The 22,563-nt window shown below is 37.4% G+C and overlaps 2 protein-coding genes across 4 annotated transcripts; both read right to left on the bottom strand.

Moving 5' to 3' along the window:
• Positions 1-438: 438 nt before the first annotated feature.
• LOC122838411 (cytochrome P450 2J4-like) lies at positions 439-10,185 on the bottom strand. Its single transcript, XM_044129042.1, has 9 exons — positions 9,930-10,185; positions 8,453-8,615; positions 7,915-8,064; positions 6,294-6,454; positions 5,464-5,640; positions 5,243-5,381; positions 4,985-5,172; positions 4,217-4,358; positions 439-3,399 (listed from the first exon to the last, which is right to left on the bottom strand). The coding sequence occupies exons 1-9, from the start codon at positions 10,128-10,130 to the stop codon at positions 3,224-3,226; spliced, it is 1,497 nt and encodes a 498-aa protein (XP_043984977.1). The 5' UTR covers positions 10,131-10,185; the 3' UTR covers positions 439-3,223.
• Positions 10,186-11,195: 1,010 nt separating this feature from the next.
• On the bottom strand, positions 11,196-22,461 carry LOC122838412 (cytochrome P450 2J6-like). Of its 3 annotated transcripts, none has more exons than XM_044129045.1 (9): positions 22,131-22,456; positions 14,196-14,361; positions 13,960-14,112; positions 13,707-13,867; positions 13,438-13,614; positions 13,203-13,341; positions 12,807-12,994; positions 12,583-12,724; positions 11,196-12,321 (listed from the first exon to the last, which is right to left on the bottom strand). In XM_044129045.1, exons 1-9 carry the CDS (start codon positions 22,320-22,322, stop codon positions 12,146-12,148), a joined length of 1,494 nt encoding a protein of 497 aa, XP_043984980.1. In that variant the 5' UTR covers positions 22,323-22,456; the 3' UTR covers positions 11,196-12,145. The 3 variants fall into 3 exon arrangements, with proteins under 3 accessions (XP_043984980.1, XP_043984978.1, XP_043984979.1); XM_044129043.1 differs by lacking the exon at positions 22,131-22,456 and adding an exon at positions 14,751-15,059; XM_044129044.1 differs by lacking the exons at positions 11,196-12,321; positions 12,583-12,724; positions 12,807-12,994; ... (3 more) ...; positions 13,960-14,112; positions 14,196-14,361 and adding exons at positions 17,055-18,314; positions 18,808-18,949; positions 19,032-19,219; ... (3 more) ...; positions 20,759-20,911; positions 21,004-21,169 and having other exon boundaries at positions 22,131-22,461.
• Between the last annotated feature and the right edge of the window lie 102 nt (positions 22,462-22,563).

Raw genomic sequence — 22,563 nt, 5'->3', positions numbered from 1 at the left:
GCAGAGTAAAATCCCTTGCTTGAAGGTCTTAATACATTGCATTTTGTTTGCCTGCAGCACATAAGAATAATAACACAAAATGTGAAAAAATATCCAAGAATAACTCAACAAACATTTTTTAAAAATTATATCATCTAAAATGAGGTAGATTGTGTTTGTGTTTGGGTTATTGTGATTTCATTTTTAATGTGGACTGTATAAAACGTGGTTCAGATTGCATTGCAAAAATGGCAAATGTCAGCATTTATTGTCCAGTTTTAATATCGTAAAATGCTTTTGAAAGTCGGGGTAATGCTTGAGATTGCCCTGCAGATGAGTGGTTTACTACGTTCTGCACGTGCAGAGAGATATAAATCTGGCGGTAGACCAGACAGGTAGCATCTGTCTGTACAAAATATCAACAGTTTCAGTCAACTGGAGGGAAAAAAAGAGACAAAGTGAAACTAAAGCTTACTCTTTATTCTTTTGTGAAAATTTCCAGCTTTTGAAAGCTTTACAAATAAAATCTGAAGAATTTTAATATTAGATTTAAGCAAATTTACTTTGATTTTGGATTGCCCACCATCAACTAAAACATTTACATTTTAAATGCTGGACATGTCTTGATATAGCTGTTGTTTTATTCTTAATTATGTACCGTAATTAGATACAGAGACACATTTACACATAAGTAAGCTACATTTAATTTACTTAAACAGAAAGGTATGGAGGTAAATTAAAATATTTCCATCTGGTAGGTTTTGTTGTTGTTGTTGTTGTTTTTAACATTTTCAGAAACATTTCCCTCCTAAAACATGATCTTTCTATTAACAAACTCTTTAGGAACATTTTCAGCTCTCAATTTGTTACTAGAATTGGTAATGTTAATGACAACAACCATTTAAAAGAAAGATACATATTTTTTTCCTTTCAAATACATATTTTGAACATTTTGTACATTTTCAATCACACCGACTTTCAGATTCACTTTCTTTCCGGTTTTAGACGCAAAGGGTAATTAATCAATCAAATTATATTTGTGTAGCACATTTTAGCAACAACGCATTTCAATGTGCTTTACATCATAAAAGCACAAAAACACAAAGTCATGTGACAGAATCAACAAAGGAAACATTGCATTTAGTCCAGTGTCAATGTTAAATTCTTAATCCATTATGTTAAGACCTGTGAAAACACTTGCAGTATTCGATGCGACTAAAGATAAACACATGGATGAGTTTCTCTAGATTTTGCTGGGACATCAGTCCTCAAATCCTGGAAATGCTCTTCAGGTGACAGAAGGCCGACTTTGTGACTGTCTTTTTGTGGCTCTAAAAGATAAGATTCCATCATTACACCCAGGTTTCTGGCCTGATCTTGAGCTTTTAGCTGTAATGACTGAAGCCACACACTCATCAACACATGAAATACCAATGGCTGTTGCATGACTTAAAAAGTTTGACTTATTTTGATTCCCAAAGGCTGACCATTTTTTGAAGGGAGGAGAGCCAGGTTTAATGTTTTGATTAAACTATGTTTTGAAATTTGAAAATGTTTGACCTTCTTTTCAACAACTTTCTGCCTCCAAGATTTTGTTTTTCAGAGAAAATTAACAAAGTACATATCTAGACCGTCAGCTTAATAACAACAGCATCACATTGTTACAACATCTTTATGTCTCCAAACATGCCCTTTCATGAGAATCATCTAATGAAATGTACAATCAGCCTCAACATGGATGGTCTCTGTAAAGTCTCCCAGATGTTCTTGTTTCATGACTATTTTGAAGTGTGAACCAAATGCTGGGATTATGTGGGTTCATTATCTTGGCGGCAGCACATCTGGATTCTCATTCATATCCTGCAACTGCTCAAACTGAGGTAATAAAATCAAACTGAGGTAATAAAATTGTCCTCCATAGTTTTGAGCAGCAGCTGCAGTGCAAGAAAAGCCAAAGAATGTTGTCCTCCAGTCTGAAAATATCATCACAAATATTTGATTTTGGAATGGAAATAGTGAAGTGCATTGAGTCAGTGGATATATATTGTACAAATTTGTGGATTTATAGAAACTTTAATCAAATTAAAGAAGATGCTAAAGGTAGAATTGAGTTGGTCAAACTTAAATACTTTAGATTCCATCAATACATGATGGTTTACTGTTTCAGTGAACAAACTTAACCCATATAAACTAATTTATTGGATGGAAAATTTGCCCAAAATTGAATTGTGTTCATCCAATGAGTCATTTTTTGAGTGCACTACTGGGGGCCACTGATCAGCAACACTGACATCCAAGGTGTGGGTGTATGAGTAATGCCTTTCTGTTTTCCTCTGTGAGGATGTAGTTGTATGACCTTTTAATGTCAGCAGTCCCCCACTGATCAGGCTAGGAATGAAAATCTAAGTGAGCTGCATCTTCAGTCAGTCATTTACAAACGACTGGGACTCATGTTTTATCATAGAAGTTTTGATTGATCCATCCAAGCAGCCCTCTCTGTAATTTCACTCATCCACTAGATACACACATGCAAATAAGGTTTTAAAATGACGGCTTTATGAATATTTCCAAACGTTGTCTTCATTGTTCTACAAAGATTTATCTGACAATGCCTCTTGTTTTTAAAAGGAATTACAACCTAAATTGTTCCAACATTCTGTTTGTTGACTGAACTGTGGAAGTTTCTGTGAGTGAAGGTCTTTTGGAGTTTACTCAGAAGCTGCTGAAACTTAACTTTCTACATTCATTAAGCCAATCGATAAAAATTCTGGTGATAATTTATTATGAGACCTGATAAAACATCAAGTCTCATCAGAATACTTTGAAACATCGGAATATTTAATATCACTGAAAATTTAAACAAGATTTGTTTTAATCTTGCTCGTTTATTGTAGTGAGTGATCTCAACGCTTTTACCTTTGTCCAAATTATTCTGCCATCTTGTGGAGGTAGTGAGTAATGCAGAACCAGCGGTGGTTAAAGCAAGAGAGTGTTTCAATGGTTGATGACTTTGTATTTTTTTGTTTTTGTGAAGCATTTAAAACTTAAAGCACTTTGAACTGCTTTGTTGCTCAAATGTGATGCTGATGTTAGCACTGCAGCAATCAGCCAAATATCAAAATCAGCCAATTTTGCATAATTATTTCATATTTATTGCATCACAAAGGTTCATCTTCCTAATATATTGATTCAGTTTATAAAGGAGAAATATCAGCGGAGTAATTTTTTGTCATCAGGCAGCAGGTTAGCGTTGCACTGCACAGAGGCGGTAAGGTTTGGGGCAATGGGTTATTCCCAGTTTGAACTCCAGACTGGGCTTCTCTCCTGGAGGAGATGAAAATGTGAACCTCTGGAGGAGGGAGGTGAAGAAGAGGAACAACTCCATCCTGGCCAGCTGCTCCCCGAGACACACACGTTTACCTGAGGATGCAGAATTATAAAGTTTTTTAATCAGATCTGATGTCACAGAGTCCATGATCAGCTTAAAATGTACTTAAATGGCCAATTGCAACAACTATTGAAAGTGTGATGTGGTATTTCACTGAGACACTATATATCAAATCAGTTTACATCTAAATTTAAATAGAGCCAGTTCATAACAAGCTTCCTTATAAGATAAATGGATCAAAATCTAATCGATCCAACTCTAGAGATGAATTCAAGTTCAGTCACATGCATTTAATAGATGCAATACAGTTAATATCAATTCATTATGTTAGCTGATGTTTCTAGTCATGGGAAACAGAAGGAAGGTTTACCTTCTGAGATAAGACTCTACCTAAAGGAGAAAAAAACTTTGTGATACTTAAATTTCACCGCTGACCTCATATAGAGATCAAACGTCTCAAAGGACAAGTTATCAATATTGTATCAATTGATGTGGAGCTCAGTAAATAATATCATCACCAATAATTTAATTAATTTCAACAAGTAAACTGGTGATGGCTTACAGCTAACGAAAACCCAAAATTATTCAGAAAATAAGAACATTACTCAAAACCATTAAACGTTTTTTGTTGGCCTATGTAACGGTGTGGGAAACTAAACTGTGTGTTTTCATGAAGAATAAATCATTTTCATAAAATTAATGTTTAAATGTTGCTATTCCAAACATACGTAATGCATGAGTTTCAGGTTTTTAATTTACAGGTTTCTCAAGTTTTTGGTTGAGCTGTGTGAAGATGTCTCATTTTAAGAGCCGTCCATAAAATCACATCAACAAAGTTCTACATCCAACCTGCAGAGAAGGGAAGAAATGCTTCTCTCTTCCTGAATTTGCCATCTTTTTCCAGAAAGTGCTGAGGATTGAAGGTGTACGGAGTTTCCCACATGGACTCATCATGTAAAACTGAGTCCAGTACAGCAAGGACCATGGTGCCCTGAAAAACCAGTGTAGTGTTAGACAGATTGGACTGAATACTATTTTAATAGAAATTGATTGTAAAAACAACAATTACACAGACTGTGCTAACCATATTGGCTTATTTTGAAGTTCAATCTCAGTTATAAGCATTGGGGAGTGCGAGTAAATTTTTTTTTTGTCAAACTTTACATCATTTCTAGAGATATATAGCAGTAGTTTGTGTTTGGAGTGGGATTGTGCTGAGGAGATATGGGTAGGAACATCAGGTCCAAACCCAATGATTTTCTCATCAGAGCATTTTTAAGCAAATTTAGTTGCTGACTAATTCCCAAAATCTGCCATTCTTGTACCAACAGTGATTTTGTGTTAGCTCCACCAGCTGCAAACCAATTTATATGAACAAGAAAATCTCTAATCATTGTAATGTGCACATCTTGCATAGCTGTATTATCGGCTGTGCACATAAGGTTGTTAATCTCACTGAGATTAAAATTAGTTCAAAAAGCTCTGCTAAAGCAGTGCAGTCTGAAAACTTCCTCTCTCTCTTCACATTATTTGTCAAAATCTAAGACCTCCAATTAAATTTTAAGGTATAGAAATGGGGCAAGCATCTAAATGAAATATCCCATGTGCAGGTTAGACCTTTGGGATGGTGTATTTATCCACTGTGGTGTCCTGGTTAGCTGTGCGGGCCACATTTAAAGGTATGATGTTCCCCATCCTCTGTATCTCGTGGATGACAGCGTTGGTGTAAGGCATGTTGTCTCTGTCAGTCATGGACGGCTGCCTGGACGGACCAATCACAGCATCTATCTCAGCCTGGACCCGCTCTGCATACAGAGAAGAACAGAACAATCTGAGTCTGTGTGCTGGACTTTGAGATGTATCACTCAAACCAACCTTGTATTTGTGGGTTCAAGATCATGAACAGCAGCCCCCAGTGTAAAGTGGTGGTGGTGGTTTCGGTTCCAGCACCAAACAGGTCCAGAGTGCAAAAACACAAATTGTCGATATCAAAACCAGAATCCTTGTCTTCTTTCTGATTGAGACACATGAGGCAGACGTTGTTGGCATGAGTCATGTGAGATGAGAAGAGCTTCAACACAGCAGGGAGGTCTCACCTCTCCCATCTCTATGAGGAAGGAGTCGATGTAGTCTCTGGGTGACGAAGGGTCCAGGTTCTCTCTGTGTTCCTTGACTCTTACTTTAATAAAATCTAATATTTCATGTGTTATGGTAAAAATCCTCTGATGAGGTCCAGGCAGCCATTTCATCAGCCAGGGCAATGTGTTGTAAAGCTACAGAAGAGACAGAGAAATATTGATTGTTCCATCAAAGTGGTTCTGATGTCCAAGTAGAAGTCAGAGTTTCCATCAAACATCACATCACCACCACCAGACAAAACCAGTCAGTGCCTTTCCAGTCCCTGTTGTTTCAGCCTTTGCTGGTTTTGTCTTATCTCCAGCCAGTCTACCCACCATTCTCTGAACGCTGACATCCATTGAGCATTTAGGTATTGGTACTGACATCTGGATAGTTTCTCTATTTTCAGACCAGCCTTTGTGAACCGGTCTGGCTCCGACCATCATTTAACATTAAGAGATACTTAAATTTTTTTTCCTTCCCCTTTCTGTTGCTCCATTTGAAATTGTCAAGGTCGTCTTCACCAACTTCCTGCCATGTGATTGGCTGGCTCATTATTTGTGCTAAAAATGTATATGTCTATATGTGTGAATGCATCACCTCCAACATCACTAGACTGAATCAAATATCACTGTAAGACTTTATGACCAGAATTACTTGAACAAAAATTTCACATCTGTCTCTGTATTTCCATTATTGGTAACAGAAATTGTGGTTTATTAAGTTGCTCATTGGTTAAGTAGCTCTTATCTCTGTCCCAGAGTCATACAGCTCCAACCTTCTTCTTCTCTTGGAAACGTGTCCTCACCTGTGCCCACACAGTTCCTTCCAGGTAAATCGTCTCGTTGAAGAGTTGAAGGATGATCTTGAACTGCTTGTCGCTGTACTCAAATCGATTCCCAAAGACCAAGCAGCAGATGATGTTGGACACAGCATTGTTGATTAATTTTTGGACATTAAATGGCTGACCTGAAGCAAAAACAAGAAAGCTTATTGGACAACAGCATTGTTCAGTAATTCACTACGTACTGAACTTTGAATCCACATATTTTACTAGAAATAGTGGAATCCAGAGTTTAGTATAATAATAATAATAATAATAATAATAATAATAATAATAATAATAATAATAATAATAATAATAATAATAATAATAATAATAATAATAATAACGAAACAGAATGAAGTTCAATGGAAGTTGTTGGAAATTCAAAATATAACATAAAAACCAAACTTGTTTCAGTACTTGAAACTGATAAAAACTATTTGTCGGATTGTATTTTAAAAAAAACAAAACAATCTTCCATATCGTCACCTTCCTGAAATAACATCCTAGGCCATTTTTTGACCAAAGGGATTTTTTTTTTGCCAAGCACATCTTTTGGAAATAGAGAGGTGTTGATTTCTTTCCTTTTTATTTTTTAATTTTGTCAAAAACAGTTTTGACAAAAAAAGAGAAACTAGCCGTTAATTTAGGAAGATGACAATGTATCAAAGGTATAGAGAGACACCAGGCCTAAAAATGGTAAAGAAAGAATATTTAAGTGACTTTGAATGTAACATGGTGACGAGCGTCTCAATAACTGGCCCGAGTATTTTAGAAACTGATTATCTGTTCAGATTTTAACACAAACACTTACAGAGTGGTCTAAAAAAATATCCGTTCTTAACAAAAAATTAATAAACCTATTTAAAAAAAAATACATAGACCGGACACAAATATATTGTTAATGTCAAAGGTCATAGAAGACTGGGCAGACTCAACAAAGCGACTAGAAATATTCTCATTAGTTAGTTAAAATATTCTCCAGTTAGTTACAATCAAGATATGTGAATTGGCATCTCTGAACAGTAAACGCATCAAACATGGAAGCAGATATTCAGCAGAAGATCAGACAATGTGCCACTTCTATCAGCTAAAAACAGGAAACTCATTAAAGTTTGACATTAACAGATAGAAAAATGTTTCATGGTTTGATGAGTCTCAATTTGAGCTGCAACATTCAGATGCCAGAGTAACAATTTTTTACAAACGGCATTAAAGGGTGAATCTGTTCAGTTTTGTGTTAAAGGCTTGGGAGGTATAATATTTGATGAGCGTCGGCTCTCTGTTCTCCATCGGTCTCCACAGTCACCACATCGCAGTCTAACCCTGCTCTTTGTGGCAAGTGGTGAAACATACACAAGACAAAAAACTGCCGGTCCTCTGCAATGCTATCATGTTCTTCATAGCAATCAAAACCTTTGAGGAAATTTTGCAATATCTTGTTAACCTGCACCATCAGGAGTAAAAGCAATTCTGGAGATAAAAAAGGGTCCAATGTGGTACTGTTAAGGTGACCATAATAGTAAATATTATGTAGTAAATATTCCTAACAAAACCTTTCTCTGAACATAAAATAAGATTTACATTATGTTATTTTTTTCACCTTGTAGATCAGCAAAAGCCTCAGTGAGATACTGACACTCCTGCTGGATGGATCGCTCCAGGGTTTTCTTTCCCAGACCAAAGTTTCTGAGTGTGTGAAGAGCAAATCTCCTCTGCTGCTTCCACGGATTACCACTGGAACCCACAAGACCTTTTGGAAACCAATAAAAAGAAAAGTTTTATGCTGACACTTTAATGAAAGTGTAACACAGAAGCCCTGAACGGCAAAGAGAAAATATTTTTTCAAAGACCCATTTTCTAAGTCTAGCCAAATTGTGTTTTCCCCTGAACTTTGAAAATCTTGTAAAAGTATATGAAAAAGGAAAATCGGTATATGTCAGACTAAAATATTGTCAAGCTTTGTTGTTTAGTTTTTATTTCTGGATTCTTTCCCCTGAAGATGGCATAAAAAATTGTGATGTTTTTATTAAATTAATGCAATTACTAAAACAGCCAAACATTCTTTGCATGAAATGAGATGGATGGTTTGAGATTGATTGGAAATTGCAGCTTTTGACCCAAAACATAAATAATGTCACCTTTATTCCCAACTAAGTCTTCAAACAACGGGATGTTGGGACGATCGATGAAGTTTTCTCCTTGTTCAATAAGAGTTTCTCTCACCAGCTTGTAGCCATTAATGACGACAATCCTTCCACCAAACAAACGAAGACTGAAAACTTTCCCGTATTTCCCTGCAAACTGAACACAGAGCAGATATTTGCCTTCATTCAAAATTCAGAAAACAAACATTTTAAAACTATTGAGAAAGAAATCTGTATCCATCTCTGTATTTATGTATCTTCATTGTGGTCCTGGAGCTCAAAGATTAAGTTGAGGTTTGTTTTCATACACTTTCTAACATTTGAGATCAAAAATAACAATAATTTTTTTTCAGTACTTTAGCTGTCTAAAATTATCTACTCCTTGTTAGCTTTTGATCCCTCCCTTTGTTCACTTTGCTTCCATTTTTGTTAATCAAAATTCTAGTTTATTCATTCTTTGATGTCCAAATATGTTCTCTATTCTTCATAGTTTTCTTTGTCATCTATTAAGAAAGCCTCACTTAAACTCTGACAATATTTATCCTGGATGCATCTCACAAAGGTTTTATCAGATTAAACTGTGGGAGATTAGAAAACCAGGCGAACACTTCTGAATGTGCTTTGCTTTGGTTTCAGAGCCTTTCCTCAGGCCAGCTGCTGCCAAATGAAGAAAGAGACAAGAGTGTGAAAATGTTGGTGGTTAAAATCAGCAGAAGCCTGAATTGTGACAATATGATAACTTAAACAATATTTGGACTCTTGTAGTTCTCTATTCCACAACATTCCCTCTTTACCATGAGACAAATATTCATCCAGGTGAATTATACAGTAAGGTTGCAGCACAGTTATAAATATATTTATTTCCATCACAACTGTTGATGTAAATCAACATCTAATATTTCTAAAAGGGTCAGTTTCTTTTCACATACTAATCATCATAAATAAAGCACTTTGGAAATCACTAACATCAGACATTTATTAGGCTTTTGAACAGCTTCTCACTGTGCTATTACTACTTCTACTGCAACAGTGATAATGAATTGTTGTGTCACTAAATGTTGTGTTTATGAAGGTGTACAATTTTTCATTACAGTGATTTCTAAAAACAAAGTGAACATTTTCAAGGTACGTCTATAAGGAGAAGTGATAAATGCTCAAAGGAAATATGATGAATGAATGTTAAAAAGTATGTAGGCAAAAGGTGTAGAGAGTCAGAATGGAGCACTTTGCTCTACTAGAGAAAAATAAAAAGGTTAGAGTCCATTTCAGTCACCTTTATACTCTTCAGTCAACAAGGTCCTGGATAAAGTTTCTTATCTGAATTTAATCTATGGTATCTTTTATTTTTTTTAAAGAAATATAATTTTGTTAAGGTTTCTTTATTTATTGTTTGAGTCACTGGTTTATATTTGGGAAACAACATTATTTAAAGACAGGATCTATACTTTATTGCTGAGTGTTTTTCTCCTACCTCTTTAAACTGCAGGTGAATTTTGGACGCCTTGATGCGAGGAAGGTCTCCAATAAAAGGAAAAGACCACGGCCCTGGTGGAAAGTTACGAGGCACTCTGTTCTTCAAAACATCTGTCAGCAGCAGAAAAACACAGAAAAATATCAGAAAACTTCTGAAGTCTATCCACTCCAAGCCCAGGACACTCAGGATCGTCTCCATGTCTTCTATGAACACTGAGGAGGAGCAAAGGAACCAGATGTTTTATTAGCAAACACAGCAGGAAGCAGATAAGACAAACTGTACTGAGTTAATGTTTCACTAGGAAACATAACTGAGTATCAAAATAAAACCACTCAGCTTGTCTGTATGTATAAGTCTAACTCAATACAAATAATACACAGCTTATTTACATCACGTTTTTATTTCATTTATTTAGGTTTGATTACAAAAGTGATAACCTGTCCATGAAGCTATTATGAACAAATTCATAAAATTCAGAACTGATGAACTGATTTCTGGTCAATGAATGTATTTCTGACTTAAACATAACATGCAATGGATCCTTTTTTGAGTATGTAGCTTATTTAATTCATGTGTATTTAAAGACAACTTAGGATAAAAACAAACAAACAACCGAATATGTCAAATCAATCAGAAATTTTACAACACCATCTTGTAGTACTCCTTCAACGCCACTGGGGGTCGCAACTCCCGACTTGAAGACCTCTGATCTAATTCATAACACATAGACATCTGCAAGTGCTTGTAAATCTGCATGTTGAATTCATAAACCATTAAAAATGCCAGCCAAACATTTGTGAGACTTGATGATTATCCTGAAAGTTATTGCAAGGAAACGAAATGATAATACAGCATCTACTGAATCGTAAATTTGTTCAAAGTACTGTAAATACTGGAGACTGACCCTTATTGAGAACTTGTTAGCTCTTCTTAATGAGATGGTTACAAGTGAATGAGTTGACCTCTGATCAGAGTACAGGAAGCAGTAGGTGCTTCTATGTAAAAAGTTGAGTAGATGAGGAAACTGACAAACTTCATGAACACAAAGCTTGTGAATGTGACTGAAAATAAGGGTGGATAAAGTGAAAGATTTTTGTTTTGTATTTAAGAAATATTTATCTGTACAATTAGACTGTTTATTATTCTGACATTAACAGCAAAAAAAAAAGAAAAAAAATCATTCACTTCCATAATTGCATTATTATGGAAATTTCAATAGTCAAAGAATCAGAAGCTATTTCAGTAACAAGAGAAAGATTAATCTTTGTCTTTAAGTTTCTTTATTTGAAGGCAAAAGTGTTCAAAGACTTGTCTCACTGGTCACAGTCAGGAGAAAAGCCCTGAACGCAGTCACATCACATCGTTACATAGTCACAGCAAGGAAAAGACCCACCCAAAGTCTGAGCTCTGCAACCTGATGGACCACAGAGACAACCCCCACCTTATGAATTACCCCTCACCTTTTGGAGGGGAGTATTTTATGGCAGGAAAATGAGCCCCCTTACAAAAAAATTGCATGAAAATCACATGTGATCACATGAAATCACATGTGATTTTACCACGTAACGTTCCAAAATCACACATATTCATGTGCTTTCACATGTGATTCACATCATTCACATGTAAAATTTGTGTGAACCACATGTGATCACATGTGAAAGTCACATTTGATTTTCATGGGATTTTTTTGTAAGGGCCGATAAGGATTTCAGGAGAAACTTCTAATTCTTCTTTGCTAAGTTACTCATGGGTCAAACAAAGGTACAAATCACATTACACATGTCAGTCTTTTGAGATAATTGCCAGGCTAAGCATTTTACCCAAGATGTCTTCAGGTCTCTTATACTATCAAAGCTGAGGAAACATCAAAACATTATCTGGAAACTTCTTTAATGAAAAAACATATCTTGCAGAAATACAAAAACACATTAGATATAATCAGTAAATAAATGGTAAAAAGTATCATAAGCTCCATCAAAGATGAAATAAGGCTGAAATCCGAAATTTTCTATTACAGCATCACAATTGTTGCAAAGTCATTTATTGTGACTAATTCTTGCTCGGTCCTATTAGGAGTCAGGGCAAAGTATAATGGCGTTAATGGTGATTAATTCAAACCTCGCTCAACATGCTTTCTTAACAAGCAGCTGTGCCAAAATCATTATGGTCAGTTTTCTGATGAACTAAACCAGGTCTGGTGAAAAGTCGTCAGCTCAGCGGACCTTAGCAGACACCTTGTAGGGATGAGGCACTCGTGTCGTTCCAGTGATTCCCTCAGCGCTCAGTTCAACTCCGTCAGGAACAGAGAAAGTGAACTTCTGCAGTAAGCCAACAAAGAACAGGAACAGCTCCATCTTAGCGAGGCCTTCACCAAGACACACACGCTTCCCTGCAGAGCAAACACAGATACACACCATGCTTTAATATGAAGAGTGAGATTATTATTCATAATGTTATTCTCGGAAAGCCTTGGTGGAGCATTAAAAAATTTTCATCATAGGTTTTAAAAACTGACCCGTCCCATGCAACCAAACCATGCTGGTTTGACATTGGTCGACACTGGTTGACAATGGTTACATGACAATGTCGGCAGGACATTTTAGTCATAGTAACAACTCAATGACAGGTCATAAATATCTGAGTGCTCTACCTGCGGAGAATGGTATAAATGCTTCTCTCTTCACAAACTTCCCATTGGCATCCAGGAAGTGTCCAGGGTTGAAGGTGTCTGGAGTTTCCCATTCAGATTTGTCAAACAGTACGGATGTCAACATGGGGATTAAAGGTGTGCCCTGAACAATCCGAAGTATCAGTCAGTCATTGAGGAGAAAACACTTTTTAATACATTAACCATTTACTGCTCAGTAAATTTACCTTTGGTATGATGTAACCACCCAGAGTTGTATCCTTGGCAGCGACCCTGAATCCGTTCAGAGGAACAATGTTCCCCATCCTCTGGATCTCATGGATCACAGCATCAGTGTACGGCAGGTTCTGTCTGTCGGCCATGGAGGGTTGACGACTCTGTCCGATCACTCTATCAATCTCTGCTTGGACTTTCTCTGTGACAGGATTTAAATATGAGGAATTGATCACTCTATCAATCTCTGCTTGGACTTTCTCTGTGACAGGATTTAAATATGAGGAATTAGGCTTTGACTTGCAGACCTTTTTGACTTTGGAAAATAACATTGTGGTCACCATGTGACAAAATATGAGACATTAAAGGTGTATTGTTACTTTTGAAAGGTGCTGTAGAAAGTCACTCACCTTGAACTTCAGGGTACTTTGTTAGGTAAAGCAGTGCCCAAAGCAATGTGGTGGCTGTTGTTTCTGTTCCTGCCACCAAGAGGTCAAAAGAGCAGAAAGCCAGGTTGCTCTCTGTGAAGCCCAGGTTAGAGTCTTTGTGCTGCACCAGCATATAAACACGTTGGTTAATGATTCAATCCTCGACAGAAATCGTTTTGGTTAAAGTGAAACATCTCAGTGGTGGTGGTCTACGTACGTTCTCCATTTCAATGAGGAAAGTGTCGATGTAATCTCTGGGGTTGCTGGGATCCAGATCCTTCTTGTGCCTTTGGATTTCCTCAAGAAGGAGCTCTCTTACTGCGTTATAATTGCTAAAAATTTTGTTGTGAGGACCTGGCAGATATTTCATCACTTGAGGAAATGCGTCATAAAGCTGTTTGTATTGACAGAAATGATAAAACAACCAACCCGTCATGATAAAAGTCAGTGATACAGAGCAGCTTCATTCAGAGTTAACAGGCTTACCTGACCCCATACGTTTCCTTCAAGCCTAATACCTTCAGACATGCACTTCAGCATCGTCTGAAACTTGTGGTCATTGTAGTCAAATCTTTTTCCCATAACAAGCTGGCAAACAATGTTGGAGACGGCGTTGTTAAAGAGGCCTGCTGGGCTGAAGGGTTTACCTGAAGAGGAGTTTTGCAGAATATACAGATTTAAAACAACAGCCTTTCACATTAATATCAGTAACGGGACCTTTACATCATATCTAACCCACCTTTCTCACTCTCCATTTCCTCCTGCAGGTGTCGGATCTCCTCACAGATGCTGAGCTCCAGGGTGTTTTTGCCCAGACCAAAGGTGCGTAAAGTAGATAGAGCAAAACGTCTCTGTTTCTTCCATGTCTCTCCATTGCTTGTAAAAAGACCACCTTAATAATAAGTCCACAAAGTTGTAAACATTAGCCCTTCAGTTTATATACTGTGCACTGAGAAATAGAAACTGATTTCACACCTGAGGGCTCAGTGTAAAACCTCTCAAAGATTGCATTAAATGGCCGATCCACAAAGTTGTCAGCTTGTGCCACGATGGCCTCTTTCACCATCTTGTGGCCGGTCACAATCACCACGGACTGCCTGCCAAGGCGCACACTGAAGACGTTCCCGTAGATGTTAGCCAACTGCGGACGGAAAATGAGCGGTATTAAAACTGCTAAATTTTATTTTATTATTTTTTTGTTTTTTTTTTTACAGTTCAACCATATGGTGTCATTTACTGTGTGCATGTAGAGCTTCATTCAAAAATTTGCTAACATGGTTTAAATGAGCTTTTTTCTGATAAAGTGTTTAAGAGTTTTCTTAAGATCCTGAATTTAACAATACATAATTGAAGGCAATCAGGCTGCTACAAATGATAGCTTCCTATTTCTTAGCTTAATTTGTAATTACTGAAAGTCAGAAAACACTTTCATATAAAAGCTCACAAGAACTTTTTATAAGCATAAGTTTGCCTTATTTTCAAGCCTTCAAGTTAAAATATCTTCATAAATTATGTCTTCATAATTCATACCTTGCTGAAATAAAGATGAGGATGTTTAGTGTCCACACTTAAGATGTTCCCCACAAAGGGGAGAGCCTTCGGTCCAGGAGGAAAGCTTGCTGGTGTCCGGTTCTTAATGAAGTCGGCTATCAAAAGGAAGGAAAAAATAAACAAAAGAATCCCCTTGATGTCCAAACTCAGGAAAACATCATAGAGCCACATGGTTGGAGATTCAAAATGGCAGCTGTTTCTATACAGTCTATTGAGAACTGACTGAAATATCTTGAGTTTAGCGCGTCAGTGTCAGGGAACTGAAAAACATAAAGTTCCTCTGGCTGCACATATGGAAAAATTGTTACATAATACACTGCAAACCACTCCTACCTGAACCATGAACCTAACCTCTGTGTCAATATGTGTTATGCAACCAGTGGTATTCTAACCCTCAATTTCGCTACAATCCTCTGTGAATTTCAATTCTGTCCTGAATTTTGGTTCTCCATTATAAAAATGTCTCAGAAAATCTAACATCTGACTTCAACTATCATAAGAAACTTGGGAGAAGTCAAAGCATTTTAATCAATGTGTCTACAGAAACAGACACATTTCAATTTGTGCAGGGAGAAATATCCTCTACTGTGACGTGTTTAAAAGTTAAACCAGTGGATCTAGATGTTAGCTGGCTTTTCTTGGATGGAAGGAAAGTCAGTCCTGATGGTTCTTTCTGCAGACCAAATTGTTTTAGAACTGTAGTCCATCGACGGCAGTGAATGAAGCCGAGCCTGGTTTACATTTTCAGGGACTTTAATCGAGGCTTGTTTTGTAACAACCATCTTCTGCAAGACAATATCTGTTGCTTTTGACCCCGTCAACTTTGCCGCAGTCTGCAAACGTACTGCTCAGATTGTGTTCTTGGGTAGCAGCCATGCTAACTGGACAAAGTACATTAATAGCAAAAGGCACAGACCATATTTACAGTGCATCAGATTGTAAATGAGCTTAAATCAGGTGGACTAGTTTGACAACACCTTGCGACAGACTGGCGACCTGTCCAGGGTGAATGCCGCCTCTCGCCCGGAACGTAGCTAGAGATAGACACCAGCAACCCTCCCGATCCCATTAGGGACAAAGGTGTAAGAAAATGGATGGATGGATAGTTTGACAACTTAAACTAGGCAATAAAAGGTAAAATAAGAAAAATTTAATTAAGTATTTAAAGTTTTTACTTGCATTTGGCTTAAAAAGTGTATCTGCTGCAGAGCGACATTGTCACAGTGAGGAGAGGAGGAAAGAAATGATGCTGATTAGGATTTCTGCCCACATGGTTCTGAGAAGGGCTGGTTCTCTGCTGACTCCAGCTTTGGTAGACATGAATGTGTGACTGAATCAGTCTACTCACTCATTTGTAATGTGTACCTGCTTTGTTCAGCTGGGTTTCACGGATTTGGGGTTTGTTTGTGTTTAATATTTCAGTGGTATAATAATTTATTATGAACGTTCAGAGGGTTAATAAGAGACAGCGGGACATTTTTACGGTTGCACAGGAGCAAAAGAGAAAAGTGCGTGTCTGCCTTTCTTACTGGAACCCACCAGCAGATGTCAGCAAAGTAAAACATTTGTAGATCAGAACCCATGATGTGCGGTACCAACATACTGTGATAGACTGGCGACCTGTCAGGTTCTGCCCCGCTTATCACCCATTGACTGCTGAAGATAGGCAGAGACAAGCAAGTACAGAAAATGGATGGATGGATAAGTAAGAAGATCCAAACAAAAACCCTCTGACATCAAACAGAAGACAAGTGTAACTACTAGCTACTAACTGCAGGTCTTTTTCTATCAACTTTCTGAAGATAAATTATTGACAGTTATTCCAGAACCGATGAGGCTCCTTCCAGTTGGATCAAGAACATCTGTGAACATCAGTTTTCGCAGCTTGACTCTGATTTTCAATTGGATTCAACTCTAGACGTGAAGTGGGTCGTCCTGTTACTCCAGTATGCTTTCATAGAAACTATTCTGTTGTAGCTCTGGCAGTATGTAGATGAATGTTGTCCTGCTGAAAGGTGAACCCTCACCCATTGTCTTCAGCAGCCCTCTAAACAACCGCTAGTTTAACCATCACTTATGTATGTCAATGCTTCATGCAATTGTCTTTATCATCACACACCTCTGTTTGTAGTGGCTTGCAGGTCTTCACTGTGACAAATTCTCCTACCTTTCCCCCAGACACTACAGTACCAGCCAAGACGGAGCAGAGCACAGTGAGCAAACCAGATGATGTGTATCTGCATACTGAGGGAGGGTGTGGCTTAAAGAGATCAACACCTTACATCAAGGTAGACGGCTTTTATTCGTCTGGCAAAATGAGCCAAAAAGACTCTGATATTGTAAAAAGTCTTTCAGATTGATACAACGATATTCCAACAGTCAGGATATTGGACCACGATCACGAGACCATCAAACGTCTTGTTGTATATTGTCAACAGTGAAAAATGTTTAAACAAAAAAAAAAAAAAGATTTGAGAAGGGCCAAACATGAACCTACCAGGAACTCACTCTCTCCTCCGTTGCTGCCAGTACAGAACTGAAATCTACCAGGAGTAACTAGAAGTAAAAACTATCAATGTTTGATGCATTGGCAAAGTTAAGGAAGGCTGATCCAGCAAAAATACCTGACAAATGTATCTTCAGAAATGTCCTACCCCAGCTTATGTCTAGTTCAAAGGTTTTGTTAAATGGTATGAGGAGATTGACTCTCAATATGCCAGAATGATTGGCCATGGATGGAAAAATAATCAGGACATAAGCCCTCTTCCACTCAAACGCCAGCAAAGTGTGTATGTAAGAAATGTTAATTTATAAACAAATATACATTTCTTAAAATGTAAATGCATTACAAAAAATCTTTTCATAATAGCTTCATAATTGTTGCAAGATCATTTAGTGTTTTCTCATAATGAAGCCAAAACAACAGGTTTACCTTGGTATGATAATTCAAAAATATTTGTTGTTAATCAAAATTAACATGCAAATTAATTGTATTTGTATTTTATTCAACAATTATGAAATTGTTAAATTTTATAATTCAACAACTGTTTTTAAGAAGACAGGCGCATCTTCATCATAAATACACACTTTACCTAGTTTCTATACTTGGTACATTCTCTTTAATCTTTCTAATAAAATGGAGAATGCAAATATATATATATTTTTTTTAGACTTATTTTTAGGAAGACTAATTATTTCTCAGTCCTATTTGAATCCAGTAACTCAAAGTATGATGTCTTTAATGATGATTAATTAAACTCTTACTCAGAATGACATCACACCTACAAGGACTCTTAACAAGCAGCAGCCCCTAAAGCTTTGGCAGTCGACTGTTGAGCTAAACCAGGTCTGGTGAAAAGTCGTCAGCTCAGCGGACCTTAGCAGACACCTTGTAGGGATGAGGCACTCGTGTCGCTCCAGTGATTCCCTCAGCGCTCAGTTCAACTCCGTCAGGAACAGAGAAAGTGAACTTCTGCAGTAAGCCAACAAAGAACAGGAACAGCTCCATCTTAGCGAGGCCTTCACCAAGACACACACGTTTCCCTGCAGAGCAAACACAGATACACACAATGGTTTAATATGAAGAGTGAGATTATTATTCAGAATGTCATATCTGGAAAACTCAGCACTAATGATGCTAATGATGAAAGATTTTATGTATTTTCCAGGCTCATAGTGCCGTTTTGTAGTACAATCAAGTAACTATGTTACCTTCAGTTGTTATAAAAATACTATATTTATAAAATATCACTTAAAAGAAATTTGAAGTCAAAATTTCATGCCTTGACATTGGACCTCTATCTCTTTAAGAAAGTCCTGCTCTTTCCAAAACTTTGTCTTCAGGAAGTCATCCCAACAGTTTCCTCTATTAACCCTTTAACAACGTTTTTACCAGCATTTCAAAGCGAGGTAGCTCCAATTGATTGTGATTACTCGGTACAGTCATATCTTCCTTTAGCCAGTTCTTATGCTTAAAACATGTCTGATAGCTGTCAAAAGATTCTCCACCCTTAAATTTGGAGCACATGTGTTGTACCTGCAGAGAATGGTATAAATGCTTCTCTCTTCACAAACTTCCCATTGGCATCCAGGAAGTGTCCAGGGTTGAAGGTGTCTGGAGTTTCCCATTCAGATTTGTCAAACAGTACGGATGTCAACATGGGGATTAAAGGTGTGCCCTGAACAATCCGAAGTATCAGTCAGTCATTGAGGAGAAAACACTTTTTAATACATTAACCATTTACTGCTCAGTAAATTTACCTTTGGTATGATGTAACCACCCAGAGTTGTATCCTTGGCAGCGACCCTGAATCCGTTCAGAGGAACAATGTTCCCCATCCTCTGGATCTCATGGATCACAGCATCAGTGTACGGCAGGTTCTGTCTGTCGGCCATGGAGGGTTGACGACTCTGTCCGATCACTCTATCAATCTCTGCTTGGACTTTCTCTGTGACAGGATTTAAAAATGAGGAATTAAGAAACTTTGGAAAATAAAGTTTTCAGCATCTCTGCATTACATTTGACAAACAGATTTTACCTGATGCTGCAGCTCTTTGACCAGTGTGCTATCGGTCCAATTTGAGTTTTTTAGGTCGCTGAACACTTGCAACTTTCACTTCATTGCAAGTCAAAATGCTTAAATCATATTTAGCTGCTCATTTTATTTCCTTAGTTAATTATCCAAGGGTTTGTCAAAAAAAAAAACTGTTAACAATACATTTTCATTTTAGTTTAGGAAACCTTTAGTAGTGTCATAAGCCTCCCTATAGTTACAAGTGGATCATTTTTGCAACTTAAACTTTCTTACATGGTGTCAAATTACAAGCCCTCATTTTACTGTGTCTTACAGGGACTGTATGTAGTAGAACAAGAAAAAGTGGAGAATAATTGTTAAGAGTAAAGAAAAATTATGCATGGTTTTATCATTGTTTATAAATGAAAAATTAGAAAAGTGTAGCTTCTGTTTGTATTCATACCAAATTAATCAGAGAGCTGGAAGCCAGGTTAGTAAATATAGCAACTAAAAACTCTGTCCATTATTGTTTTATTAAAACTGGAAATCTGATGGTAATTTTTTGCCGTTTTTAGTGATGCAGATTACGTTGGTCCAACACATTGTGTCCCTAAAGTTTGTGGTCGCCATGTGACAAAATGTGAGACATTCAAGGTGTGTTGTTACTTTTGAAAGGTGCTGTAGAAAGTCACTCACCTTGAACTTCAGGGTATTTTGTTAGGTAAAGCAGTGCCCAAAGCAATGTGGTGGCTGTTGTTTCTGTTCCTGCAATGAAGAGGTCGAAAGAGCAGAAAGCCAGGTTGCTCTCTGTGAAGCCCAGGTTAGAGTCTTTGTGCTGCACCAACATATAAACACATTGGTTAATGATTCAATCCTCGACAGAAATTGTTTTGGTTAAAGTGAAACAGCTTCAGTGGTGGTGGTCTACGTACGTTCTCCATTTCAATGAGGAAAGTGTCGATGTAATCTCTGGGGTTGCTGGGATCCAGATCCTTCTTGTGCTCTTGGATTTCCTCAAGAAGGAGCTCTCTCACTGCGTTATAATTGCTAAAGATTTTGTTGTGAGGACCTGGCAGATATTTCATCACTTGAGGAAATGCGTCATAAAGCTGTTTGTATTGACAGAAATGATATAAGGGCAAACATTTAACATTTCTTCGATTTTGATAAAAATCACACGTCATAATAAAAGCATCTTCATTCAGAGTTAACAGGCTTACCTGACCCCATACGTTTCCTTCAAGCCTAACACCTTCAGACATGCACTTCAGCATCGTCTGAAACTTGTGGTCATTGTAGTCAAATCTTTTTCCCATAACAAGCTGGCAAACAATGTTGGAGACGGCATTGTTAAAGAGGCCTGCTGGGCTGAAGGGTTTACCTGAAGAGGAGTTTTGCAGAATATACAGATTTAAAATAACAGCCTTGCACATTAATATCAGTAACGTGACCTTTACATCATATCTAACCCACCTTTCTCACTCTCCATTTCCTCCTGCAGGTGTCGGATCTCCTCACAGATGCTGAGCTCCAGGGTGTTTTTGCCCAGACCAAAGGTGCGTAAAGTAGATAAAGCAAAACGTCTCTGTTTCTTCCATGTCTCTCCATTGCTTAAAAAAAGACCATCTACATACAAGTCCGCAAATTTTTAAACATAAACCCTTCATGCCAGCACTAAAAAGGTAGTGCGCACCGAGAAATAGAAACTGATTTCACACCTGAAGGTTTAGGGTAAAACCTGTCACCGATTGCATTAAATGGCCGATCCACAAAGTTGTCAGCTTGTGCCACGATGGCCTCTTTCACCATCTTGTGGCCGGTCACAATCACCACGGACTGCCTGCCAAGGCGCACGCTGAAGACGTTCCCGTAGATGTTAGCCAACTGCGGAAGTATTTCACAAAGTTGAAATAGAAACAAATAAGGCTACAGGTCAAATGCAGCAGGCAGAGTTACTGTATAAAACAGTTTACCATGTGAAAATATATGATTGTGCACTTACAGTTTAGCCAGATGTTGTCACCATCTACTTATACATGTTTTCATTAAAATCACGTCATGCAGCTAACGTCTTTGAATGAAAACCAACATTTAACTTTGGTATTTGAGACTTTGCTGTAGATTCTGAATGTAATACTGAATGATGAAGGTAACCTGCAACATTGCTTTATGTAAAGCTGCAACATGTAATAATGAAATAAAATCTGGTTTTAAAATGGAAGAAAATAATAGAACCGCAATGCGTAATAGTCGACGCAAAATGTAATAAAATCCTTCAACATATATTGAATCGTTTGACTGGTAGGTTAGTGCCGAAGCTTCTGGCTTTGAGTCTGAAAGGAAAAAAGATGACCGAAAGATCTCCAATTATTCACCAAAATTTCAAATTAAATACCGATAGCATCAGCAATGTAATATCAAAAGTATAATTAGGATGAACCCAAACAGTTTGTGATTGTTTTGTGGCTAATGCGCCACATTACTGTCATTAAAAATAAAAATAAAAAAAATAAAAAGTTCTACATCCGCATTTTGTAATAATCGGCACAAAGTGTATTAATGATACATGTGCAGGAAGTATCGCAAAACTATTTTATTACATTTTGTGTTGGTTGTTACATAATGTGGTTTTAAAATATTTTGAAGCCAGATTTTGCTACATTCGTACAGATGTTATCACAAGAGGCGTCTGCAACAATTTAAAATAGGTTCCTATTTCTTCGCTGAAATGATCATTTCTGAAAATGTGCATGCCACTCACAGGAAATTTCTACAGGCATATTAATCTTATTTTCAAGCCTTCGAGTTAAAATATCTTCATAAATTATGCCTTCATAAGTCATACCTTGCTGAAATAAAGATGAGGATGTTTGGTGTCCAAACTTAAGATGTTCCCCACAAAGGGGAGAGCCTTCGGTCCTGGAGGAAAGTTTGCTGGTTTCCGGTTCCTAATGAAGTCGGCTATCAAAAGGAAGAAAAACATAAACAAAAAAATCCCCTTGAGGTCCAAACTCAGAAAAACATCATAGAGCCACATGGTTGAAGGTCCAAACAGGCGGCAGAAGAAGAAATGCCCTTTGGGTTTTCCACCTGCTGTTTCTATACAGTCGGATGAGAATTGACTGAAATATCTCGACTTAATCAGGTCGGTGCTTGTCTGACTACTGAAACATACACAGTTTCTGAGTTTCAGTGTAAAAATAGGAGTTACATAATACTCTGTAGACCACTCCCATCTGCTTCTCCATGAACATCCGTTATATATGTGTGATGTAACC

Source organism: Gambusia affinis, linkage group LG10, assembly GCF_019740435.1.
Source record: "Gambusia affinis linkage group LG10, SWU_Gaff_1.0, whole genome shotgun sequence".
Classification (NCBI taxonomy): domain Eukaryota; kingdom Metazoa; phylum Chordata; class Actinopteri; order Cyprinodontiformes; family Poeciliidae; genus Gambusia; species Gambusia affinis.
The sequence above is the reverse complement of the archived record's forward strand: the minus strand, read 5'-3'. Positions and strand labels throughout refer to the sequence as shown.

Coding starts and splice junctions, on each gene's coding strand:
- LOC122838411 (XM_044129042.1), bottom strand. CDS start 10,130: ATGGAGACGATCCTGAGTGTCCTGGGCTTGGAGTGGATAGACTTCAGA. Junction 8,065..8,452: donor AGACTTAGTTGGGAATAAAG/GTGACATTATTT, acceptor GGTTTCCAAAAG/GTCTTGTGGGTTCCAGTGGT. Junction 6,455..7,914: donor GGCTTTTGCTGATCTACAAG/GTGAAAAAAATA, acceptor TTTTTGCTTCAG/GTCAGCCATTTAATGTCCAA.
- LOC122838412 (XM_044129044.1), bottom strand. CDS start 22,322: ATGTGGCTCTATGATGTTTTTCTGAGTTTGGACCTCAAGGGGATTTTT. Junction 21,170..22,130: donor CTCATCTTTATTTCAGCAAG/GTATGACTTATG, acceptor ATACTTCCGCAG/TTGGCTAACATCTACGGGAA. Junction 20,121..20,217: donor TCCTCATTGAAATGGAGAAC/GTACGTAGACCA, acceptor ATGTTGGTGCAG/CACAAAGACTCTAACCTGGG.